This window comes from Borostomias antarcticus (assembly GCF_949987555.1).
Source record: "Borostomias antarcticus genome assembly, chromosome: 12".
In the NCBI taxonomy this organism is placed as follows: Eukaryota; Metazoa; Chordata; class Actinopteri; order Stomiiformes; family Stomiidae; genus Borostomias; species Borostomias antarcticus.
In genome coordinates, this window is record NC_140245.1 from 13,054,193 (window position 1) to 13,076,346 (window position 22,154).

Sequence of the window (22,154 nt, forward strand, 5' to 3'; positions counted from 1 at the left end):
AGTAGAATATTGTATTTTTTTTTGGTATACATCGTTGAATAGGTGAACACTATGACTAATTATGTGAACCAAAATGGGACAGAATGCTTTTTTCATTTCTGTGCGACTTTAACAAAGTGAACTGCATACGAAGCCAATGTGCACAGTGCATTGAGAGGACATGAAGAAGGAAGCAGCAGGTTGTAGGGGCTGGAGATGTGGATCATGTGTTGTCCCTGTGTTGAGGAGTCAGTGCATTGAGAGGACATGTGGGGTCTAGTCTGGGGGTCTAGGACGAGGTGAGTGCTTTGGTCCTCTGGGCAGCCAGGCGACGGCAGTGCAGGTAGACGGAGAGGGGGTGGATGAAGGCTGTCAGGGAGAGCAGGGTCAGGGCGATGTTCACCTGCACAGAGAGAGAGAGAGAGAGAGAGAGAGAGAGAGAGAGAGACAGAGAGAGAGAGACACAGAGAGAGACAGAGAGAGACAGAGAGAGAGAAAGAAAGAGAGAGAGAGAGAGAGAGACAGAGAGAGAGACACAGAGAGAGAGAGAGAGAGAGAGAGAGAGAGAGAGACAGAGAGAGAGACACAGAGAGACAGAGAGAGAAAGAAAGAGAGAGAGAGAGAGACAGAGAGAGAGAAAGAAAGAGAGAGAGACACAGAGAGAGACACAGAGAGAGAGAGAGAGAGACACAGAGAGAGAGACACAGAGAGACAGAGAGAGAAAGAAAGAGAGAGAGAGACACAGAGAGAGAGAGAGAGAGGAAATGAGGGGAGAGAATGAGGGTGGCGGGTCAAGTGAAAGATAAAAGGAGAGAGATGAGAGGGTGGGGGATTAGATGATGAGAACATGAGAGAAATACCTTAACAACTTTACATATGACATGTTTTTACTAACGCCGGGTTCAGACGCCACAGCCAGGAGGGGTTTACACAGTTTAGGAATTAAATGTTTTTAATTCCTAAATTAAATTATTTTGTAACCCCTTATCTGGAATGACAAAAGTTCTAAAACTGAAGATCTTTCTGAACCTGGTTTGAGGTAACTGGACTTGAGTAATGCTATCTCCTAGTCATGTCCAGCGGTGAGCTACAGTGCAGCAGGTGGATGTGATGATAGTGCTGAGTAATGCTATCTCCTAGTCATGTCCAGCGGTGAGCTACAGTGCAGCAGGTGGATGTGATGATAGTGCTGAGTAATGCTATCTCCTAGTCATGTCCAGCGGTGAGCTACAGTGCAGTAGGTGGATGTGATGATAGTGCTGAGTAATGCTATCTCCTAGTCATGTCCAGCGGTGAGCTACAGTGCAGCAGGTGTCTGAGATGATAGTGCTGAGTAATGCTATCTCCTAGTCATGTCCAGCGGTGAGCTACAGTGCAGTAGGTGGATGTGATGATAGTGCTGAGTAATGCTATCTCCTAGTCATGTCCAGCGGTGAGCTACAGTGCAGCAGGTGGCTGAGATGATAGTGCTTCAGCGCTCACATAGAGGGGCTCTCCTCCCAGCACGTCCTTGACCAGGGAGAAGCAGGCGTACTGCAGGAGAGACACCACCGCTGACAGGGCCATGATCAGACCATACAGCTTCCCAAAGTGACAGGACGGGAATCTGTACACACACACACACACACACACACACACACACACACACACACACACAAAGCAGAGGACAAGGTAAGGGTATGTATGTGTGTTGTCATGAATGCAATGACGTCGGGGGTCGGGATTCCCAACTTGGGAGTTGTCTTGAACGCACCATTAGTATCGGTGCATTTCTCTACACTGAGCTGAAATTGCACATTAAGACATATTAACAATATTTAGTTACAACACATAAAAATATTAAAAATATAAATACATATTTAGCAAATATTGACACTTGAAAAATTTGCCCCATTCATTGTCAATGGGGGAAATTGAAACAGCCACTGTTTGGACTGATACATATATACAGCACTTGACCTAATGAATACAGCAATACCAAATGTGTGCAACGACACACACATTGCACACATTGTGTATATATACACAATACGACATCGCTCATCTATCACACCACACTCTGCACACACACTGTACAGTACATACACTCACCACACTCTATTCTGTATATATTGCATAATTTTCATTATGCCTTTCTTTTTACAATTTATAGCACCGTTTCTAGTTGTACTCTATGGTGCGTTCGTTTGTGGTCGCAAGTGGCAAAATACCTACCTCCGACCTGTGTGCATTCGAGCTATATACCATTATATCACAGTTACCTAGTTATCTATATATACCATTATATCACAGTTACCTAGTTATATCTATATACCATTATATCACAGTTACCTACACAGCAAAATCACCAGTGTTAAATTAACTCTGAGTGTTAAATTTAACACTAGAAAAGTGTTTATATGCGTCCACTCTTTTTAGTGTTGAATTAACACTTTTGAAAGTGTTAATGTTTTTACACTCATCAAGTTATTTCAACACTGTAAGGAGTTGAAAATTAACACTGGCTAACACTTGAGTAGTGTCAATAGTACTCTACACTAGTGTCAGTGTTAGAAAATCAACACTACCAGACTACACTTGACTCCAATATATTAACACTAATGGGTGTAACAATTGACTGATGGTGTAGAATATAATTTACTCGAGGGTGTAGAATATTATGGACAACCAATGCCCAATCTAGCAACGGTACCCACCACAACCACCCCACATACCTATTATTAATAACACAACAACTTGCTCCAAAATAATCTCTTATTCACAGGCTACACCACATTTCACAACAATGAACTGCATGGATTCATACATAGTTACAGTATGGGACAATGTACACTTGGTCATCAGTGTCGTATGAAAATTGCCTATCACAAGGTCTGTAGTACGCCAGGTCATCTACACAGATCACTGTGAAAACATCAGTTTTCTCCTCAATACCAAATGCATTTAAGTGATCATCAAAAAAAATGGTTGAGACTTCACAAATTAAAAGATAGGCATTGTCATCTCTAACTATTATACTGTCAATCTAACTATTATACTGTCAATCCTGTTGAACAAAGGCATCTCATTTTCAACTGCAGAACATACAAACATCCCAACCTGATACTCCGTGCCATAGCTTTTGACCCAGGAAGTGGTGGAAACAGACGACACATCAAAAGTTTCATTCAGCGCCTCACTGCCCTCTAAACTGCTGACCAAGACTTCAGTAATGGGACCAAACTGTAATCTTTTAAAATAAAAGTTCTCAAAATGAAAAGCTAACTGACTCTGGTGTTTCTTAACCAGTGTTTTTGCAATGTTTTTAAAGTTTTTTTACAGACTTTTTGAAGAAGTTGTGCTTTCCTTCAAATCTCATGCACCACATGTGTATGAGTGGCCCAATTTTTCTAATACAGCTTGGGTAATGGATCATTAGGTGATGTTTTGGAATCAAATTGCGCTCTGGAAAGAGAGATTTAAAAAGCTTGTGATGATCAAAAATTAGATGTTTCAAATAGCAAGTCATACCATGGGTTACAGTAGGTGAAAACACAATGTTGACAATTTGAATTAAGAGGAGTAACAAGTTCCAACAGCTATCATTCCTATCAACCAAATCTCCAAATATCAATGGGGTATTCCGTAAGAGGCACCATGACTGGACAGCATTAAGGCCAAGATCTTTGCTATTGTCATCCAGTTTAAGCCCACTTGGCCTGTTTTTTCTCTGTGTATATCCATAATTGAAGCTCATAATTCTCTCAGACAATGCACTCAAGGATATAGAATTCTTCATCAAATACTGAAACAGAAGCTTTAGCTCATACTGCACCACTCCTTCTAGCAGATCGTGCATTATATCTACAGCGTAGTTGTCTGAAGTATGGAACAACTGGAGGGAATTGAGCGAACAGCCTCGTTTGACACCAAATGTTGAGGTCAAAGCAGGATTTAGTTGAATGGCAAGGAGGTGTTCTGCATGAAGGTCTTTTGAACGTAGAGTTAAACCTGGATGATCTTCACTATAAACTGACTGCAACTCTCTCTTATCAGTTAAACAAAATCTACAGCAATAATTTGCACTGAATGATTCAACGAAACCAAGAAGACCATGCAAAGCTAAATTGTCTCCAGTAACCTGAAAAACTGAACCCTTCACAGGCGTGGCTGAAAAGGGCACCTGCATTCCTTCAGTCTCTAAAATCTTGAGATCATCAATAAGTGGCTTTAGAATGGGCTCAAACCCATATTTCTTCAAGTCCACTGAGTGAAAGAGCGCTACAAGATGAATGTTCATTAACACAGAATTGAGCTTTGGTGGCAAATTTCTCAGAATAAAATAAATGCATCCCAGTTTGTGTACTCCCTTTTTTGAGCCTAATGGATTAGCAGTTTCAAAATCATCATAGTAGAGCTGGATCTGAAGAGCATGTTCTTGTTGGGAAAATAAACTATGATTCCTAAAGTAGAGGCCATCACTTATATCTCTGTAAAAACCCTCCTGGTGTGGTTTTGCTTTTTGGAAACTGTTACAGAGTTCACTGTTCCTAAACATAGATGAAAGAGACCCCATGATGGGTACATACATAAACTTATCATTGACCGGAACTTGCCTATATGTGCCTGTTGTTCTATCTCTGCGCATATCAAAACGTACGCCAAGGACATGCTCTACAGGTTGTACTATTTTCCATTTTTCCTCAAAATGCCTCATCCTTTTAGATTCTGTGTTAAGACATGAAAATGGATTTTCAAGTTGATCAAAACAATCCTCAACTTTCTCTAAGGTTTCTCTAGATGCATCAGAAGACAAACAATTAACAACAGCTTCTTTTGCATGAGCATGGATGTCATTAACCAGTTCCTCCATTGAGCCAACTAGACACTGCACAGTACTTTCAGGAACACCTGAGGCTTGAACTTGAGCAATAACAGAGCTGCACATGTCCAATATGTTTCTTTTTTCAATTGGAACGTGCGTAGTGACAGTCACGGGAGGATCCACATTTACTGGCTCTGCCGAAGTTCCAGCTACAGGCTCAAACTCTACATTGCTGACGGGATCTGAATCAACACAGTCTCCATGTGCTCGGGATAAGTGCCGCTTGTAACCAGAGTATGTGCAAAAAACAAATGAACATCCACGCTCTCCACAGTTCAAACGCAAAGACCTTCCGGGGTACAAACCATGCTGAAACTTCAAATGTCTAAATAACACTGAACAACTTGTGTGGTGTACCTTGCAAAAGTAACATGTGAATATACTTCCGGTCAACGACGTCTATCTCTTCAAATTGCACTGTGAAGAAATCTTGCTCAGATTTCCTTGACCCGAGGACTCTTCTTCACATTGCCAACATCGATGCCATACACGGTGGTCTGCATGAATGTGTAGAAGCTGGACAGCGCCTCATCATAGGACACGGCAAAAGCAAAATGTGCCTTGAAGAGCTCGTCAAAGGCAGCAACTCCGGTCTGCGTCATGCAGGGAATGACCTTCTGGTCCAGGACGATGTAGAAATCCTGGATGCTGTTGCTTCTTTCTCCGACACACAGGAGAAAGGGCTGAGCGGGGCCGGTTTCCTTGAGGAAGGTCTCCATGCTTCTCCCCACCTGAGAGAGAGAGAGAGAGAGAGAGAGTATTAATCACATTAAATAAAATGGAATTGGAATTTGGTGTTGAGTAACAGCACTGCTGTCTAGAATTAAAAGAAAATGTTTGACTCCCAAGCACAATTTTATGAACACAAAGCTGCTCCTGTGTTGAAACACCATGCCTGTCTGGAGGGGAAAGAAGAAAAAAGAATCTGCATCACCCCCTTGCCATCTTGGCCCTTGAAAACCTCACATCAGTTGACATCTTAAGTGCAATGAACAGTTCTGAGAACATACTTTCATGAACTTAATCAGGTGGCCAGCAGCATCCAATGCGCTCATCTTTCCAGTCTTCTTGCCCTTGCATGTTGGAGGTAAGAGGTGAAGAAGCAGAAGGATGGCAGCCACCTCACAGTCCCACGCTACAGAATGAGAATTAACACCATAGCAATTACTTTCACTTAACGGAAGTTTTTTTTCATGTATTTTCCAAATCACACTATGGGTTTTTAGATAAAAATGGTCAGCAGTAATGTACAGCATATGTGATTTGTAGTAAAGGGACCAAAACATGAAAGAACAACTGGTCCAATGATGTGTTGTGTTGACTTCACAGAGAATACAGTGAACACTCTAAAGGCATGTGACATCTACTGTCCAATTTACACTTACCACCATCATCAGACTCCTGTTGTGCAGACAAAAGTAGCTCATCCACACGTGCACTTTGAGGTAGATTTTTGCAATCCGCAATGACCCTCGGTTTGAAGTATGTTGGCCATTTTGCAAGAAATTTACCAGACACTTCCTCACCAAAGAGCATTGTGAAGTCTTGGTCAATCTTAAACACAAAACATAACAGAAACATTAGAGAGCAAACAAATAAAGCAACCAAGCTGTCAACAATTAATTTTATGTCTTACCAAGCCAGATGTATCCAGGAATCTTGGAAAAAGGTCTAGGACAGTGGAGGCTGTGGCTGGGTCTTGAACCACCTGTTGTCTGTGCTGAAATGTTGCCTTCATTTTGTCTTTGACAAGGGCCATGTCACTTGAGTGCCTCATCACCGACATAGCTTCCTTGCATTCATCACCTGCCAACTGCCTCACAATTGAACGCATGTTGCGAGGAGTCTTCGGGCCATCTTGAAAACTGGACTTGGATTTCTTGATTTCTTGAGCAGAGTTGCGCTGAACAGTTTTCAACCTCCATGCCAGGTAACCGGAACCACTCTGGTGATCATAGAAATGTTCCTGTTGATTAAAAGAAAAAAAAGGTAAAACACAAGCCTGTTTTTTTTTCCTGCTCAAAATGATATGCCTACAATGAATAGAATATCTCCACAACCACAAAGGCCATTATATGTTACTGTGTCTGAACAAATAGAGCTAGGACATTGTAAAAAATCAAAAATTCAATCCTCGCCTAAAAAAAAACTTTGAGTGAATATCAGCTTGGAAATATGAGATAGTAGGCCAAAACAACTTTGAATCATTATCCCAATGTATGATCAGTACTTATGCAAAGTAAGATGATTGTAATGGGTGCCAGTGCCATTCTAGACCTTTTATTGTAGCTATGTCTATGCGGAACTCCAAATTGTGCCATCTGGAGACCCTCTGGGATCAAGATGAGTGCTATTTGACCTCATGTACAACACTATAAAACTAATTATATTTCACTGACATAGCACTATAGGTATAGATTCCATCCAAATTGTGAAATAGAGCAATATATAAATTCCCTGGCCCATATTCATGCCATACTGTGGCGGCTGTGGCTCAGGAGGTAGAGCGGGTCGTCCAATGACCGCAGGGTCGGCGGTTTCGAATCCCGGCTCCTCCTGTCCACATTTCGAAGTGTCCTTGGGCAAGACACTGAACCCCTAATTGCTCCCAATGAGCAGGCTAGCAACTTGCATGGCAGCTGCCGCCATTGGTGTGTGAATGTGTGTGTGAATGGGTGAATGAGAGGCCATTGTAAAGCGCTTTGGATAAAAGCGCTATATAAGTGCAGTCCATTTACCATTATACTGGGAATTCACAGTTCGTTGCCCTACAGGTCAAAAAGCTCCACCCTGTGGACAACTCAGTATATAACTAATATATACCACTCAGTGGCTGTATTCCAGTGAGATAGTAACAGTCACAAAATCTATACCAGTCATAAATCTTTACCAGTCATATGGCAGACACCAAATCTACCATTCAGTCCAATCAAAGATTAATGGAGCTAACGGAGCTATTCTAAGTCTTTGGGGTTTGTGGCGCGTTTATAAAAGTGCTTGCCATGTAAGCTGTGTTTACCGGAGATAAAAATGTTTTTTTGGGGCGTTTTAGCTGAGCTTTTTCTCGTGCGATTCGTGTCCATTCGCGTCCATTTTGATGTAGGCTTGTTTGTTCTATACTCCAGTGCACGCCGGGGGGAACCGTCTAGAACCTGGGGTTGTAGAGGATGTCAATACTCACATAGCCATTCTTTGAATCCGGGTCCTTCAAGTTTGGGAACAGGCTTGTAATGCCAAGTGCGTAGAGAATGCGGACATTCACTGGAGGGCTTCTCCTGAAAAGAGACACATGTATCATTCACCCCAAAACAACAACTTTCATAACTTTCAATTCCCCCCATATACAATGAATGGGATTCTGTTTTCATTCGCGGCTCCGACCCGTGATTCTGATCCGCTCCAAAATGTATCCGATTTGTCCGTGCCCCATGCTACACTCCTTCACCAATTTTTGTGCAAATCAGGCTGATTGTTTTTGCGTAATCCGTAATCCTGCTAACAAGACACACACGGGTGAAAACATAACCTTCCGCCCTTGTGGCCTTCTGGCATCCGGAGGAAAAAAACATGAGTAAAAACTGTTATTTTAAGGGCATATTCACTTACCCATGACTGTCTACCATATCTGCCACAAGTATGTTCACCATATTTCTTCTTGTAACATCACAAATGCTGTTTGTTTTCTCGTATTCTTTGAATATTTGGTCACCCCCGGGATTTGAATACAGGGCTGCTTTGATGGTCTGAAACAACAATTACATGACATTCATGCAGTGCACCTTCAGGGAAGACAAACATTCAGGCTGACATACCTACTGTACCTGCAGTACTGAAGTAACTATTGTGTCAAAATAATATTTTCCCGTAGGGTTAGACCAATATATCAGGGTCCTTTTAGGAATATCAGATATTGGTGTGTCCATGTCTTTCCTCACTGGCTGGTTGCATCATGAGATGTATTCTTTTTTTTTTTTTTAATTTAAAAGATATTATAATATGTATAATATTTAATATTGGTATAAAATATCAGCTACTGACAGCTTCAGAAAACATATCAGACCCTAGTTTAAAGATAACTTACATCTCTTGCAACGTTGCTATCAAGGGGTCCTTCAACCAGCTTTCTTTTACGCGCTTTGGTAGATTCCAGTATTACTGTTGAGTCTGAACCTGATGATGACCCTTGGGATGCATGTGATAGTGACCGCTCTGATAAAGATGAGCCCTCTGAAGAGTCTTCCTCAACACTGTTGCCTAAGAACACAAACACAGCCTTGTATTGTAAAATTCATTTTACAAGATTAATAACAGAGCCACATTCTCTAAATTATTACATTAAACAAGTTTGAGCCTGCAATGTCTTACCATTACACTCTTCTGCCTTGAAAGACACCCCAGATGACTTCAAAAGTTCGTCAAATATGTCTGAATCCACTTCCACTCCTGAAGAATCCTTCAGGATCAAGGAAGTACAACCTGGCAAATTGAATTTTGCCAGCACTAAGATAAAAATAAAAGAACTCCACTAAGGGTCATACATAACATGATTTTAAGTTAAACATACGCAAACAGTGAAAAACCTGAAGGCATGAATAAACATGACACTCAAATTACCTCCTTGTAAAAACTGGGAGTAATTGTAGTCATCCTCTGTCTGTGGTACCCTGACCCATTTGCTCACTCCCTTATACTCTACAGGAACCAGCATATCACTTCAAAGGGAAGAATGGCAGAACACATACACAATCTACTTACAAAACGTCTTACACACTTGTCTACTATACTGTAATAGCATACAGCTCTCTTTCTCTCAACAATAACATAGGCCTTAATTACTTGAGTATAAATGAACACATCTAAACCTCCATCACTGGTTATTTTTGTGGAAATTCAATGATAATTAAAAACCAGATTGATATTAACACACAAATACAGCAGCCTACTAATCTCCCACTAGATGCTACCGCTGCATCGCAGCTACATGACACGTGATGTGACTGACAGTTCCGACAGCCATCCTTAATTAATTGAAAACATTGTTGCAAAAATATTCAAGAATTTTACAGATTTAACCTTGGATTGTGTCAGGTGGTGTCAACTAGATAGATAGCTTTTTCGACCTCATGGTAGCTAATGCTAGATAATGGGGGGCTACGCTAGCTAGTCCTGGGGGGCTAAGTTATTGTGACGTGCACCAGTCACGGACTCCTTAGACCAGGGGTGTCAAACTCAAATACACAGTGGGCCAAAATTTAAAACTTGAACAAAGTCGCGGGCCAACATTGAACAAATGAAAATTTTAATATGGACCAAGTTTTGCTTTAACATTGTGCAGACAGGCAAAATCGAATTTCAAATAAAAAACACATCAATGGCATTCATTTATAAAATAAAATTTAAATAAAAATCGTATGCCTCTTTTGAATTTGCAGCCTTCTGATTTAAATATCAAAATAAACTTTTTTCACAGGCTATTAAATGTAAAAATAAAACAACAATAATAAATAAATCAACCATTCAAGCCCATGCCTCAGAGTAGCAAGAAAAAGTGCATAAAGAAAACGTTAATTATTGCTCAGTTTGCTACACACTGATCTAATCTGATGTGCCCAAGCCAGATACCTGGCATCTCTTCTTGGATGCTAGTTCATCAATGTCTGGACTCAGGCTCTGAGCTGAGGAAATCCTAAGTATCGAGTGAAGGTGTTCATCAGTCAGACGACTCCTGTGAGATGTTTTGGTCATCTTCATCAAGGAGAAAAGTTGCTCACATAGATAAGTGCTGCCGAACATGGAGAGCATCTGAGCAGCTTGGGTGCGGAGCTGGGGCATTGTGTCAGGGATGAACTGTGGAAACTGTGCGGCGCCCACAGCATCATACTTTGACTTCAGCGTGTCATTACACTGGAGTTCAATCAGCTCCATTTGGAGGTTGGTTGGTGCGTTTTCCACATCAACTGCGAAAGGATTACTGAGCAGTTCAAATCTACATTTCTGGACATCAAAGTCGGCAAATCGCCGGCTAAACTCAGCGCCGAGTACGCTGAGTTTTTCAGCGAACTGTGCGCATGGGAACACGGCGGTAGAGATCTGCGTTTTCATGGTTTGGCAGCAGGGGAAATGGCCAAGGTTTCCTTGCAGCATCTGGTTCTCCCACAGGCACAGTTTAGTTTTAAAAGCCCTCACTGCAGCGTACATGTCTGTGATGATGCGTCCCCGCCCCTGAAGCTGCAGGTTCAGCGCATCGAGATGGCTCGAGATGTCACACAGAAAGGCCAGCTTACACAAAAACCCTTGCTCCCGGAGCTCTGCTGTGTCCTTCCCTTTGCTTTCCAGAAACTGACATATTTCCTCACGCAGCTCGAAAAATCTGTTCAGTACTTTTCCTCGGCTTAACCATCTCACCTCTGTGTGATACGGCACGTCTGCGTATTCCGAACCACACTCCTTCAGAAAAGACTTAAACTGGCGGTGATTCAGACCTTTGGCTCTTATAAAGTTAACAGCTTGTGTTACTGTGCTCATAACATGTTCCATCTTTAGGGCTTTGCCACACAGTGATTCCTGATGTATGATGCAGTGATACACAGTTAGCTCACCTGCACAGTTCTCTTCCCGCATCTTCTCCCGAACCCTGCCCACCAGTCCACTCTTTTTACCGCACATCGCTGGCGCACCATCTGTCGTTAATCCCACGAGTTTATCCCACGGCAGCTTTATTTCAGTTACACATTTGGAAACCTCCTCAAAGATTTCCTTTCCTGTGGTTGTGCCATGCATGGATTTTAATCCCAAAAACTCCTCCGTAACACACAGATTTGAGTCCACTCCACGGATGAAGACTGACAGCTGAGCAGTATCAGACGCGTCGCTGCTCTCATCCACAGCAAGGGAGAATGCAACGAAATCTTTCCCCTTTTCCATCAGCTGGTCATACAGATTGGTGGCAAGATCACATGTGCGATCAGCTACTGTGTTTCTGCTCAGGCTCACGTTTGAAAAAGCTTGATTTTTCTCTGGGCACACGAGGTCACAAACTTTCATCATGCACTTTTTTACAAACTCTCCCTCATTAAAGGGCCGGGCTGATTTTGCGATCTCTGCTGCCACAGTATAACTAGCCTTTACAGCAGCCTCACTTTGTGATGTGGCTTTTTTGAACATATTCTGTTGTGAAACCAAACTTCTTTTCATCTCCTCTACTTTCTGGCTCCTTTGAGTCATGTCCAGGTCCTTGTACTTGTCGTGGTGTTTCGTTTCATAGTGTCGTCTTATGTTGTACTCCTTAGTTATAGCCATGTTGGCTCCACAAACAAGGCAAACAGGTCTATCTTTTACATTTATAAACAGATATTCTGCCTCCCACCTGTCCAGAAAGCTTCTGTTTTCTGCCTTTCTTTTCGCCATTTTTAAAGGTTTCTGGGTCCTGTCTTGATTGACGCGCCAAAACAACAGCAGAGCATTATCGGATTTGTAGTATTAGCGGTGAATGCGCTGTATAATACTGGCGGGCCAGCTCTAGTAGTCATTTGGTATTGCCTCGCGGGCCAAATATAATTACACCGCGGGCCAAATTTGGCCCGCGGGCCAAATGCCAGAGTTTTGACACCCCTGCCTTAGACAAATGGGGTTGCACGTACACCGGTTACAACGTTAGCTGTTCCCGCTTGTTAGCTAGCTTCCCCACCCTGCTCTCACTGACGGGGACCCCAGCAAATGGTGTGGCATACTTAGCTAGCCGTTCTAGCTCAAACACAAACACGTAACCCTTAACTAACACAACAGAACATTTTTTTACGGACATTATGACCTTAACGGTGTATTTGAACGATTATTAGCTGGCCCGAACACCGGCCGAACTGGGAAATGCAGGGAAATATGCAGATTAGCTACGGCACAGCCTGCCATTGTCCTGGCTAACTAGGGAACCAGTTCGCTACACTATTAATAAAGCTGCTACTACACACCACTGCCTAAAACCTGGACAAGTTGCCAGGAGTTATGTATTTTTTAATGTGACTCAGAAAACTGTTAAAAATGACGCACCTTTCTCTCCTCTATCTGTAGTTGCTAGTTATCCTGTTCGGCTCCAGTGTGCTCTCTGATCTCACTCCAGTCTGATCTCACTCCAGTCTGATCTCACTCCAGTCTGATCTCACTCCAGTCTGATCTCACTCCAGTCTGATCTCACTCCAGTCTGATCTCACTCCAGTCGGTATACGCTTCGGCAGTTGCAAGTGAAAACTAAGACAAAAACTATAATCAAAAACGGTGGCACATAGATAGCAAAGTTCATTATATTCTCCCGACAGTATGCTAAATTAAAGTTAGTATTAGCTAGCTAACGCTAGTAGACTACTAACGTTACTGAGTTCACGCTAGCAATCGGCCAGTTCCACAAAACACGTTTTAAAATGGGATGTGGGATTTAAAGATCAAATATTTTCATACAAATGCAATTCTGTTCAGACTTGATGGTAATACTTATGCTAATATCACCCTAAAACTAAATTTTATCGACAAAAACTTACCGCAGCAGGAGGAAAAATGGCGAAGGGCGAAGCAGATTGACTGTCGAGGGCGCTTCTTCACCGGAATTGAAGGTGTGGTTAAGGGTGTGGTCAATTTAACACTCAGAGTGTGGGCATTCTCGAAACGTCCAAAATCCACGCCTACACTTTCAGGAACTGACTCTTGAAGTGTTAGTTTAGATAATTTCATTGTTAAAATAACACTGACCTCTGTTAATTTACACTAACACTGGACAATTAACACCGGCAGTTTTGCTGTGTAGTATTATGAATGATTGATCCTAGTTAAACCAGTATTATGAATGATTGATCCTAGTTAAACTAGTATTATGAATGATTGATCCATGTTAAACTAGTATTATGAATGATTGATCCTAGTTAAACCAGTATTATGAATGATTGATCCTAGTTAAACTAGTATTATGAATGATTGATCCATGTTAAACTAGTATTATGAATGATTGATCCATGTTAAACTAGTATTATGAATGATTGATCCTAGTTAAACTAGTATTATGAATGATTGATAGTAGTTAAACTAGTATTATGAATGATTGATCCTAGTTAAACTAGTATTATGAATGATTGATCCATGTTAAACTAGTATTATGATTGATCCATGTTAAACTAGTATTATGAATGATTGATCCATGTTAAACCAGTATTCTGAATGATTGATCCTAGTTAAACTAGTATTATGATTGATCCATGTTAAACTAGTATTATGAATGATTGATCCTAGTTAAACTAGTATTATGAATGATTGATCCATGTTAAACTAGTATTATGAATGATTGATCCTAGTTAAACTAGTATTATGAATGATTGATCCATGTTAAACTAGTATTATGATTGATCCATGTTAAACTAGTATTATGAATGATTGATCCATGTTAAACCAGTATTCTGAATGATTGATCCTAGTTAAACTAGTATTATGATTGATCCATGTTAAACTAGTATTATGAATGATTGATCCATGTTAAACCAGTATTATGAATGATTGATCCATGTTAAACCAGTATTATGATTGATCCATGTTAAACCAGTATTATGATTGATCCATGTTAAACTAGTATTATGAATGATTGATCCTAGTTAAACTAGTATTATGAATGATTGATCCATGTTAAACTAGTATTATGATTGATCCATGTTAAACTAGTATTATGAATGATTGATCCATGTTAAACCAGTATTATGAATGATTGATCCTAGTTAAACTAGTATTACAGGGCAGAGCTGGTTGATGCTGCTAGGGAAAGGGATGTCTGGGACTGCTTCCTCCGCGACCCGACCCCAGATAAGCGGATGATGATGGATGGATGGTTACAGGAATCATCAGTGTAACTGCTTTAGCCACTGTTGTTGTGAGCTCATGAGTTAACTGGCTATCCCGCTCTTATTGTGCAGGATTAGCATTGGAAGCATTGGAACTGATGTGTCCAGGCAACAAGACCCATGGTAATTTAGCCTACAACACCCCCTGCTGGAACTGCTGCCTCCGCAACCCGACCCTATAATTGGATGAAGATGGATGGATGGATGGATGGATGGATGGATGGATGGATGGATGGATGGATGGATGGATGGATGGATGAATGGTGACATTTATAGAAAATATATACCATGAAAAAAAAGATACATATATAATAATATACATAATATATATTATTTATATATAATAAATATTATAAATTAAAAAATATATATAAATTATTATATATAATTAAAATAATATATTTTTGTCAGAGTGGTCATGCATTATGATGTGATAAACCCTCGGAGCACTGGGAGATGATGTCACCTACATCCAGGGTCCTTCCAGCCACATACACAGAATCAAGGCATTCATTTGAAGATTAGTATTCCAAGTATTTGAAGATCTAAGTATTGAGGTAAGACACCTACCCATAAAAGCAGATTCATGTTGTATTTATCTAAAAATAACTTTACCCTCCTAAGTCTAATTAGACTTTACTGCAACGTTGCAGACACATTGGCAACATGGGTCTCTGCAACGTCATTAAATAAACGTTGCAGTGACGTTGGATTAAAGTCCTATTAGGCTAGCATTAGGATTGCAATCGGGCTATCCCGTGACGTCACTGCTTGCTGGTTCACAGTTAAAGTAGGCGGTTCTTTGCCAAACTGCTCCTGTATTATTATTATTTTTTAAAATTTTCGCTTATATCCTTCATATTGTACTGTATGTTGAGGTGAATAACTCATCTTAGAAATGTTATTGATTGTATATTTCCCTGTTTGTTATAAATTGAATGCTTTTTCATTAATTAAAAAAAATTCTACTAACTTTTCGGTGTCGACCAAGATATCATTTTTCAAAAGACGTGTCTATGAGAAATCTCATTCATTCTCTCGGCATTATGGAACGCTTCCACTAGGGGGCGAAGAGATTACTTACCTACCTAGTCATCTACCTACCTTCCCATCTAAAGTATCTACCTACCTACCTACCTACCTATCCATCTACCTACCTACCTAGTCACCTACCTACCGACCTACCCATCTACAGTACCTATCTACCTACCTAACCATCTACCTACCTACCCACCCCCCTACTTAGCTACCCACCCTCCTACCTACCTACCCAACTATCTACCTAGCTACCTTTCTACCCACCTACCTACCTACCCATCTACCTACCTATTTTCCTACCCACCTACCTATTTACCTTCCTACCTACCTACCTACCTACCTACCTACCTACCTACCTACCTACCTACCTACCTACCTACCTACCTATCTACCTCTCTACCTACTTACCTACCTACCCACCTAGCTACCTACCTACCCATCTACCTACCTACCCATCTACCTCTTTACCGACCTACCTATCCACCTAGCTACCTACCTACCTACCTACCTCTTTACCGACCTACCTATCCACCTAACTACCTCTCTAACTACCTACCAACCTATCCACCTAACTACCTCTCTAACTACCTACCTACCTAGCCACCTAACTACCTACGGCGGCTTTAATTTGATTTTTATTACACATTTTATTCCACAAAGTCTCTTGTCCAGGCAGCTCACTGAGCATAGCCGTGGGATGGGCACTGATTAACATGCATCAGTATACAGTGGAGATAGAACCCAAACACAGGCAGAAAATGTTCAGAGACTTTATTCACAAATGAAATCAATACAAGCACAAGACATAACAAGTAACCCCAATCGGGGTTGGTCGGGGTTCATCGTGGGGTTATTTGTTGTGTATTGTGTCTTGAACGTCATCATTCGATCCGACGTACTTTTTCCAACAACTCACGACAGTGGAGGTGGTGGTGGAGGTGGTGGTGGTGGTGGAGGTGGTGGTGGCGGCTTAACCATAGAGTCCGAGGTGGAAATGGCCGCCCCTTGAAAGACTCCCTCCCACTTCTTGTGAAAGAGTCTCTGACGCCGAGAGAGCTCCAGATCTCGCCTCCAGTGGGGCTCGGGTGTTCGTGGAACGTCCGGGTTAGATTGGTCCTTTACCAGCACACCACTACACACCTTGTTCGTGGATAGGTGGCTAGCGGGGCTGTGTCCTCTACTGGTCCTAGTCATGGAGAGTGGTGGACTGACAGATGGACCTGTTACAGACAGGGCTGTATCAGGTACCCTCTTCATAAGAGAGTCCGAGGTAGAAGTGGTCGCTCCTTCACAGACGTCTTCCCACTCCTTACAAATGAGCCTCTGACGCCGAGAGAGCTTCAGATCTCGTCTCCAGTGGGGCTCGGGTGATCGTGGAACGTTCGGGTTAGATTGGTCCTTTACCAGCACACCACTAGACGCCATGGGGGTGGATAAGGCGCTAGCGGGGCTGTGTCCTCTACTGGTCCTGGTCATGGAGAGTGTTGGACTGACAGATGGAGCTGTGACAGACGGGGCTGTGTCAGGTGTCCTCTTCATCAGAGAGTCCGAAGTGCAATTGTCCGTCCCTTGACAGAGGTCTTCCCACTCCTTACAAATGAGCCTCTGACGCTGAGAGAGCTCCAGATCTCGTCTCCAGTGGGGCTCGGGTGATCGTGGAACGTTTAGCTCAGATTGGTCCTTTACCAGCACACCACTAGACGCCATGGGGGTGGATAAGGTGCTAGCGGGGCTGTGTCCTCTACTGGTCCTGGTCATGGAGAGTGTTGGACTGACAGATGGAGCTGTGACAGAAGGGACTGGTTCAGACGGGGCTGTGACAGACGGGGCTGTGCCAGGTGCCCTCTTCATCAGAGAGGCCGATGTGGAAGTCGCCGCTCTCTGAGATTGTCCCTTAACCACCACACCACTTGACGCCATGGGGGTGGAAAAGGCGCTAGTGGGGCTATCTGCTCTACTGGTCCTTCTCATGGAGAGTGGTGTTCTGACAGATGGACAGCTGACAGACAGGTCTGTGTCAGATGGACTGCTGACAGACGGTGGTGTGTCAGATTCGCCATTTGAACTTTCGCCCTCGTGTGTCGGGAACGGCTCGGCGACGTGGCCAGGTGGCACGGGGGCGGAGCCTCTACTCGTCTCAGACGCCGGGTCTTGTCCACAGCCCCCCGGATCATAGGAGTCAGAATGTGAATCCTCTTGTCCTGAACAGTCACAATGGCTCGCATGTGCACGTATCTTCATAAGTGCATCCAAACGGGAAAGGAAGCTTTCGCACCGGGCTATCTTACTTTCCATCTCGGCCCTTTTGAGGTACAATAAAATACAAAAAACTTAAATGACTTTTGATGATTTCAGTACACTTGTACAATCAAAATGCATCATACCACACATTTTACACATAAACACACACATCTCACACAAACAAACACACACACACACACACACACACACACACTGTTGGATACACTGAAAAAACATTCTGAACTTACCGATGATCGTCTTTACGGTTTCCATCCTAATTCATAAAGGAAATACAAGATGGATGTTGAGGTCATTAAGGTTTCACAAAGACAGAGCAGCTTCTGTATTTGTTTGAATTGTACAATGAAACTTTGATTACCAACCTTAATATTTCCACGGCGATCTCTCCATTGATCAAATAGCCAAGGCACGATCACGCTCAAGGAGAGAGCGATTAAAAGTCCCCAGCAGAGGAGTGTGTTGTCAATCAACAGGAACGGGATCTGATCGGGCGTGGGCTCAGGACGTCCATATCCACCACATGGCACTAGGACTCGAAAAACTTGGTTTACTCCACTAACAAACATATTGTCAAAGCCACATCTTTAACAACATGCTCTTCTCATCGCAAACATCGCACTGAAGCTTATCCACTCGTTACAGCAAGATATATACCTTGCCGCTGTGACGTGTGCGTGATGTGACGCCGTAGTGCCCGTGATGTCACGGATAGAACACTGTGACGTGACGGCTATAGTCCAGGCGGCCAGCTAATTGAAATAAATGCAGGGCTAGATTTAAATAGATTTAAGCTTCTTTTTGCTTAAGACCCAACGATACCCCTTATTTAATACACTCCCACATTCAGAATTAAATAGGAGCGCTTAAAAGGCTGGTCGGATAATCAGTCCGTTAAATCCAGTCGTTAATTGTCCACGTTTTCGATAGAGATGGATAGGCATTATTGGTGATATTAAATAAGGGTCATCGCTCTCTATGAATCATTCATATTCAAGGGCGTTTTGTTATTTTGAAGGCTACTCGTAGGCTAGCAGTAGGATTTGAAAGCAGCCCAAGACAGAGGCGCGCATGCGCTCCTGACCCCCGAGTGCACAGCCCATGATCCGACGAGAGAGAGGGAGGGGAGAGAGAGATAGGGTGGAGGCGGGGAGAGGTGAATGGGTGAATGAGAGGCCGCTTTGGATAAAAGCGTTATACGTAAATGCACTCCATTTACCATCTGATCAACTATGAGTTGATGGAATGAGAAAGAGGGGGGAATGGGTGAATTAATTGGAGTGTGACGCCCTCTAGTGGTGAGAATTGTGAGTCACATACTGAGAACCTAGGTCAAGTACACACACTGTACATTTGACTTGAGGTGCGTTAGATTTATCTGAGTTTGCACTTTTGAGGCCCAAGTATGAGAGAGCTAACTGTCTTTTATCCATATCTGGGCAACATAACCCAGACCTCCCGGAGTCCGATAGATACCCCTGTGTCTGCTGTGGATGTCGTAGCATTTAGTTAACACACACACACACGTACACACAGACATACACCAGCCCACTTCCGGCTTTAGGCCTGGGCCATAGCAAACACACACCAGTATTTGCCATGTCTCTCCTATGATGCTTTTTAAGCCTCTCTTACTCTGAAATGTAATTTAATGTAATTTATTGCTTTATAAATGTTCTTAGCCGGTAGACAAACATACTCCTGGAGCTTGCTCGATCGCCTTGTTGAGAGGGGTCAGGGAAGAATTTTTACAGCTCACTTATCTGGCCCCCGGGTGATTACTGTTTTTTTCCTTCCCTCTGGAATATGTAGAGAGTGGGTCGTATGCCCTCCTCCTTTGTTCTCTGTAAAGCGCATTGTGTTGCCTCTGGGTATGAAATGCGCTCTACAAATAAAGCTTTGATTGATTGATTGATTGATTGATTGATAACGCATGAAAGAAACCTGAGACAACTTTAAAGGTTATGTACATTTATACAGTTTCACAAATACAGTACGTCATTAACAGTAATGTCACATGACACAGACATTCAGATATGGAGCAACATAGAACCATTTGGGGGGAAAAACACTCTTCTCTTGTACATAGATAAGTACTTTATACATAATGTATACATACAAAATATATTCCAAACGTGTCACCATATCACAATAGCCTGGACAAAACACATAAAAACAGTTTGGTACAAAATCTCATTAGCAAAAAATAATAATAGGTGAATTCTATCTATGGAGTGATTGCTTTTACAAAGAGAAGTGGAACGCTACAGAAATACCGATGCAGATATACTGTACAATGCAGATTCTCAACCTCTGTTTCTGCGTTCGTCTGACTACCTCCACTACCAACAACGACACAAAGCTATGCTCCTGAGGTCTTTGGCCTTTGACCTTTCTGGATTGTTCACCCTAAAAGGAGGTGAGAGTTAGGATGATCAGTAGGGAGTGGTCCACTGGTCGTCCAGCTCCAGACGAACCACCGTCTGTCTGAGGGAACTGCGGTCGGCGGAGATCACACACAGGGTCGCTCCTGGAGGGGGGGGGGGGACAGAGAAGGAGAAAGGGGGGGGGGGGACAGAGAAGGAGAAAGGGGGGGGGGGGGGCAGAGAAGGAGAAAGGGGGGGACAGAGAAGGAGAAAAGGGGGGGGGGGGGGGGACAGAGAAGGAGAAAGGGTGTGTGTGGGGGGGGGGGGCAGAGAAGGAGAAAGGGGGGGGGGCAGAGAAAGAGAAAGGGGGGGGGGACAGAGAAGAAGAAAGGGGGGGGGGCAGAGAAGGAGAAAGGGGGGGGCAGAGAAGGAGAAAGGGGGGGGGGCAGAGAAGGAGAAGGCGTGAGGGAGAGAGGAGAGAAAAATGAGTAAAGACGGAAACGTTGAGTGTCGGTCAATGTTTGAATCCATCTCTACAGCAGTGACCAGTGTGTGTGTGTTTGTGTGTGTGTGTGTGTGTGCGGGCGTCCATTGAGTACCTTTGAGGAAGTGGAACTTCTTGAGGAAGCCCGGCGTGACGAAGGAATCGCAGAAGCAGAGCAGCAGACCGCTGAAGAGCAACCCCGACGTTTTGATGTTGATGGAGGCCTGGAGCTCACGAAACACACCGTCACCTACACACACACACACACACACACACACACACACAGGAAGGAGGGAAAAAGTGAGAAAAAGTGAGCGTGTTCATGAGTATCTATGCATTTGTGTGTGTGTGTGTGTGTGATTCGGTGTAAGAGTGAGTGAATGTGTTCATGCGTTTGGCGAAGTGTGTGAGAAAGTGTGTGTGCGTGAGCAGGTATGTGTGAATACTGTATGTGTGTGTGTGTGTGTGTGTGTGGGCGCGCGCTTCTGTGTATGAGTGAGTGAATGTGTTCATGCGTTTGGGCAAAGTGTGTGAGAAAGTGTGTGTGCGTGAGCAGGTATGTGTGAATACTGTATGTGTGTGTGTGTGTGTGTGTGTGTGTCTACCTCCGGGCCCAGATTGAGGTAGCAGTCCACTGACAGCAGGGTGTGTGTGTGTGTGTGTGTGTGTGCGTGTGTGTGTCCCTACCTCTGGCCCCAGGTTGAGGTAGCAGTCCACTGACAGCAGGGATGATTGATCCTAGTTAAACTAGTATTATGAATGATTGATCCTAGTTAAACTAGTATTATGAATGATTGATCCATGTTAAACTAGTATTATGAATGATTGATCCTAGTTAAACTAGTATTATGAATGATTGATCCATGTTAAACTAGTATTATGAATGATTGATCCATGTTAAACTAGTATTATGAATGATTGATCCATGTTAAACTAGTATTATGAATGATTGATCCATGTTAAACTAGTATTATGAATGATTGATCCATGTTAAACTAGTATTATGAATGATTGATCCATGTTAAACTAGTATTATGAATGATTGATCCATGTTAAACTAGTTATATCTATATACCATTATATCACAGTTACCTAGTTATATCTATATACCATTATATCACAGTTACCTAGTTATATCTATATACCATTATATCACAGTTACCTAGTTATATCTATATACCATTATATCACAGTTATCTAGTTATATCTATATACCATTATATCACAGTTACCTAGTTATATCTAGTGCATTCGAGCAACTGGGGGCTGAGAAACATCCGAATTTGCGACTA

General features: G+C 42.6%; 1 protein-coding gene across 1 annotated transcript in view; it reads right to left on the reverse strand.

The window, feature by feature from the left end:
• Window positions 1–226: 226 nt before the first annotated feature.
• Window positions 227–22,154, reverse strand: part of LOC311315729 (equilibrative nucleobase transporter 1-like) — a gene marked incomplete at its 5' end in the record, with an annotated part of 34,024 nt that continues 12,096 nt past the window's right edge. Inside the window, 2 exons of the mRNA XM_084446433.1 lie at window positions 227–382; window positions 1,462–1,585. Coding sequence (XP_084302559.1) covers window positions 269–382; window positions 1,462–1,585 — 238 coding nt within the window. The 3' untranslated portion in view covers window positions 227–268. The remainder of the gene's footprint in view (window positions 383–1,461; window positions 1,586–22,154) is intronic.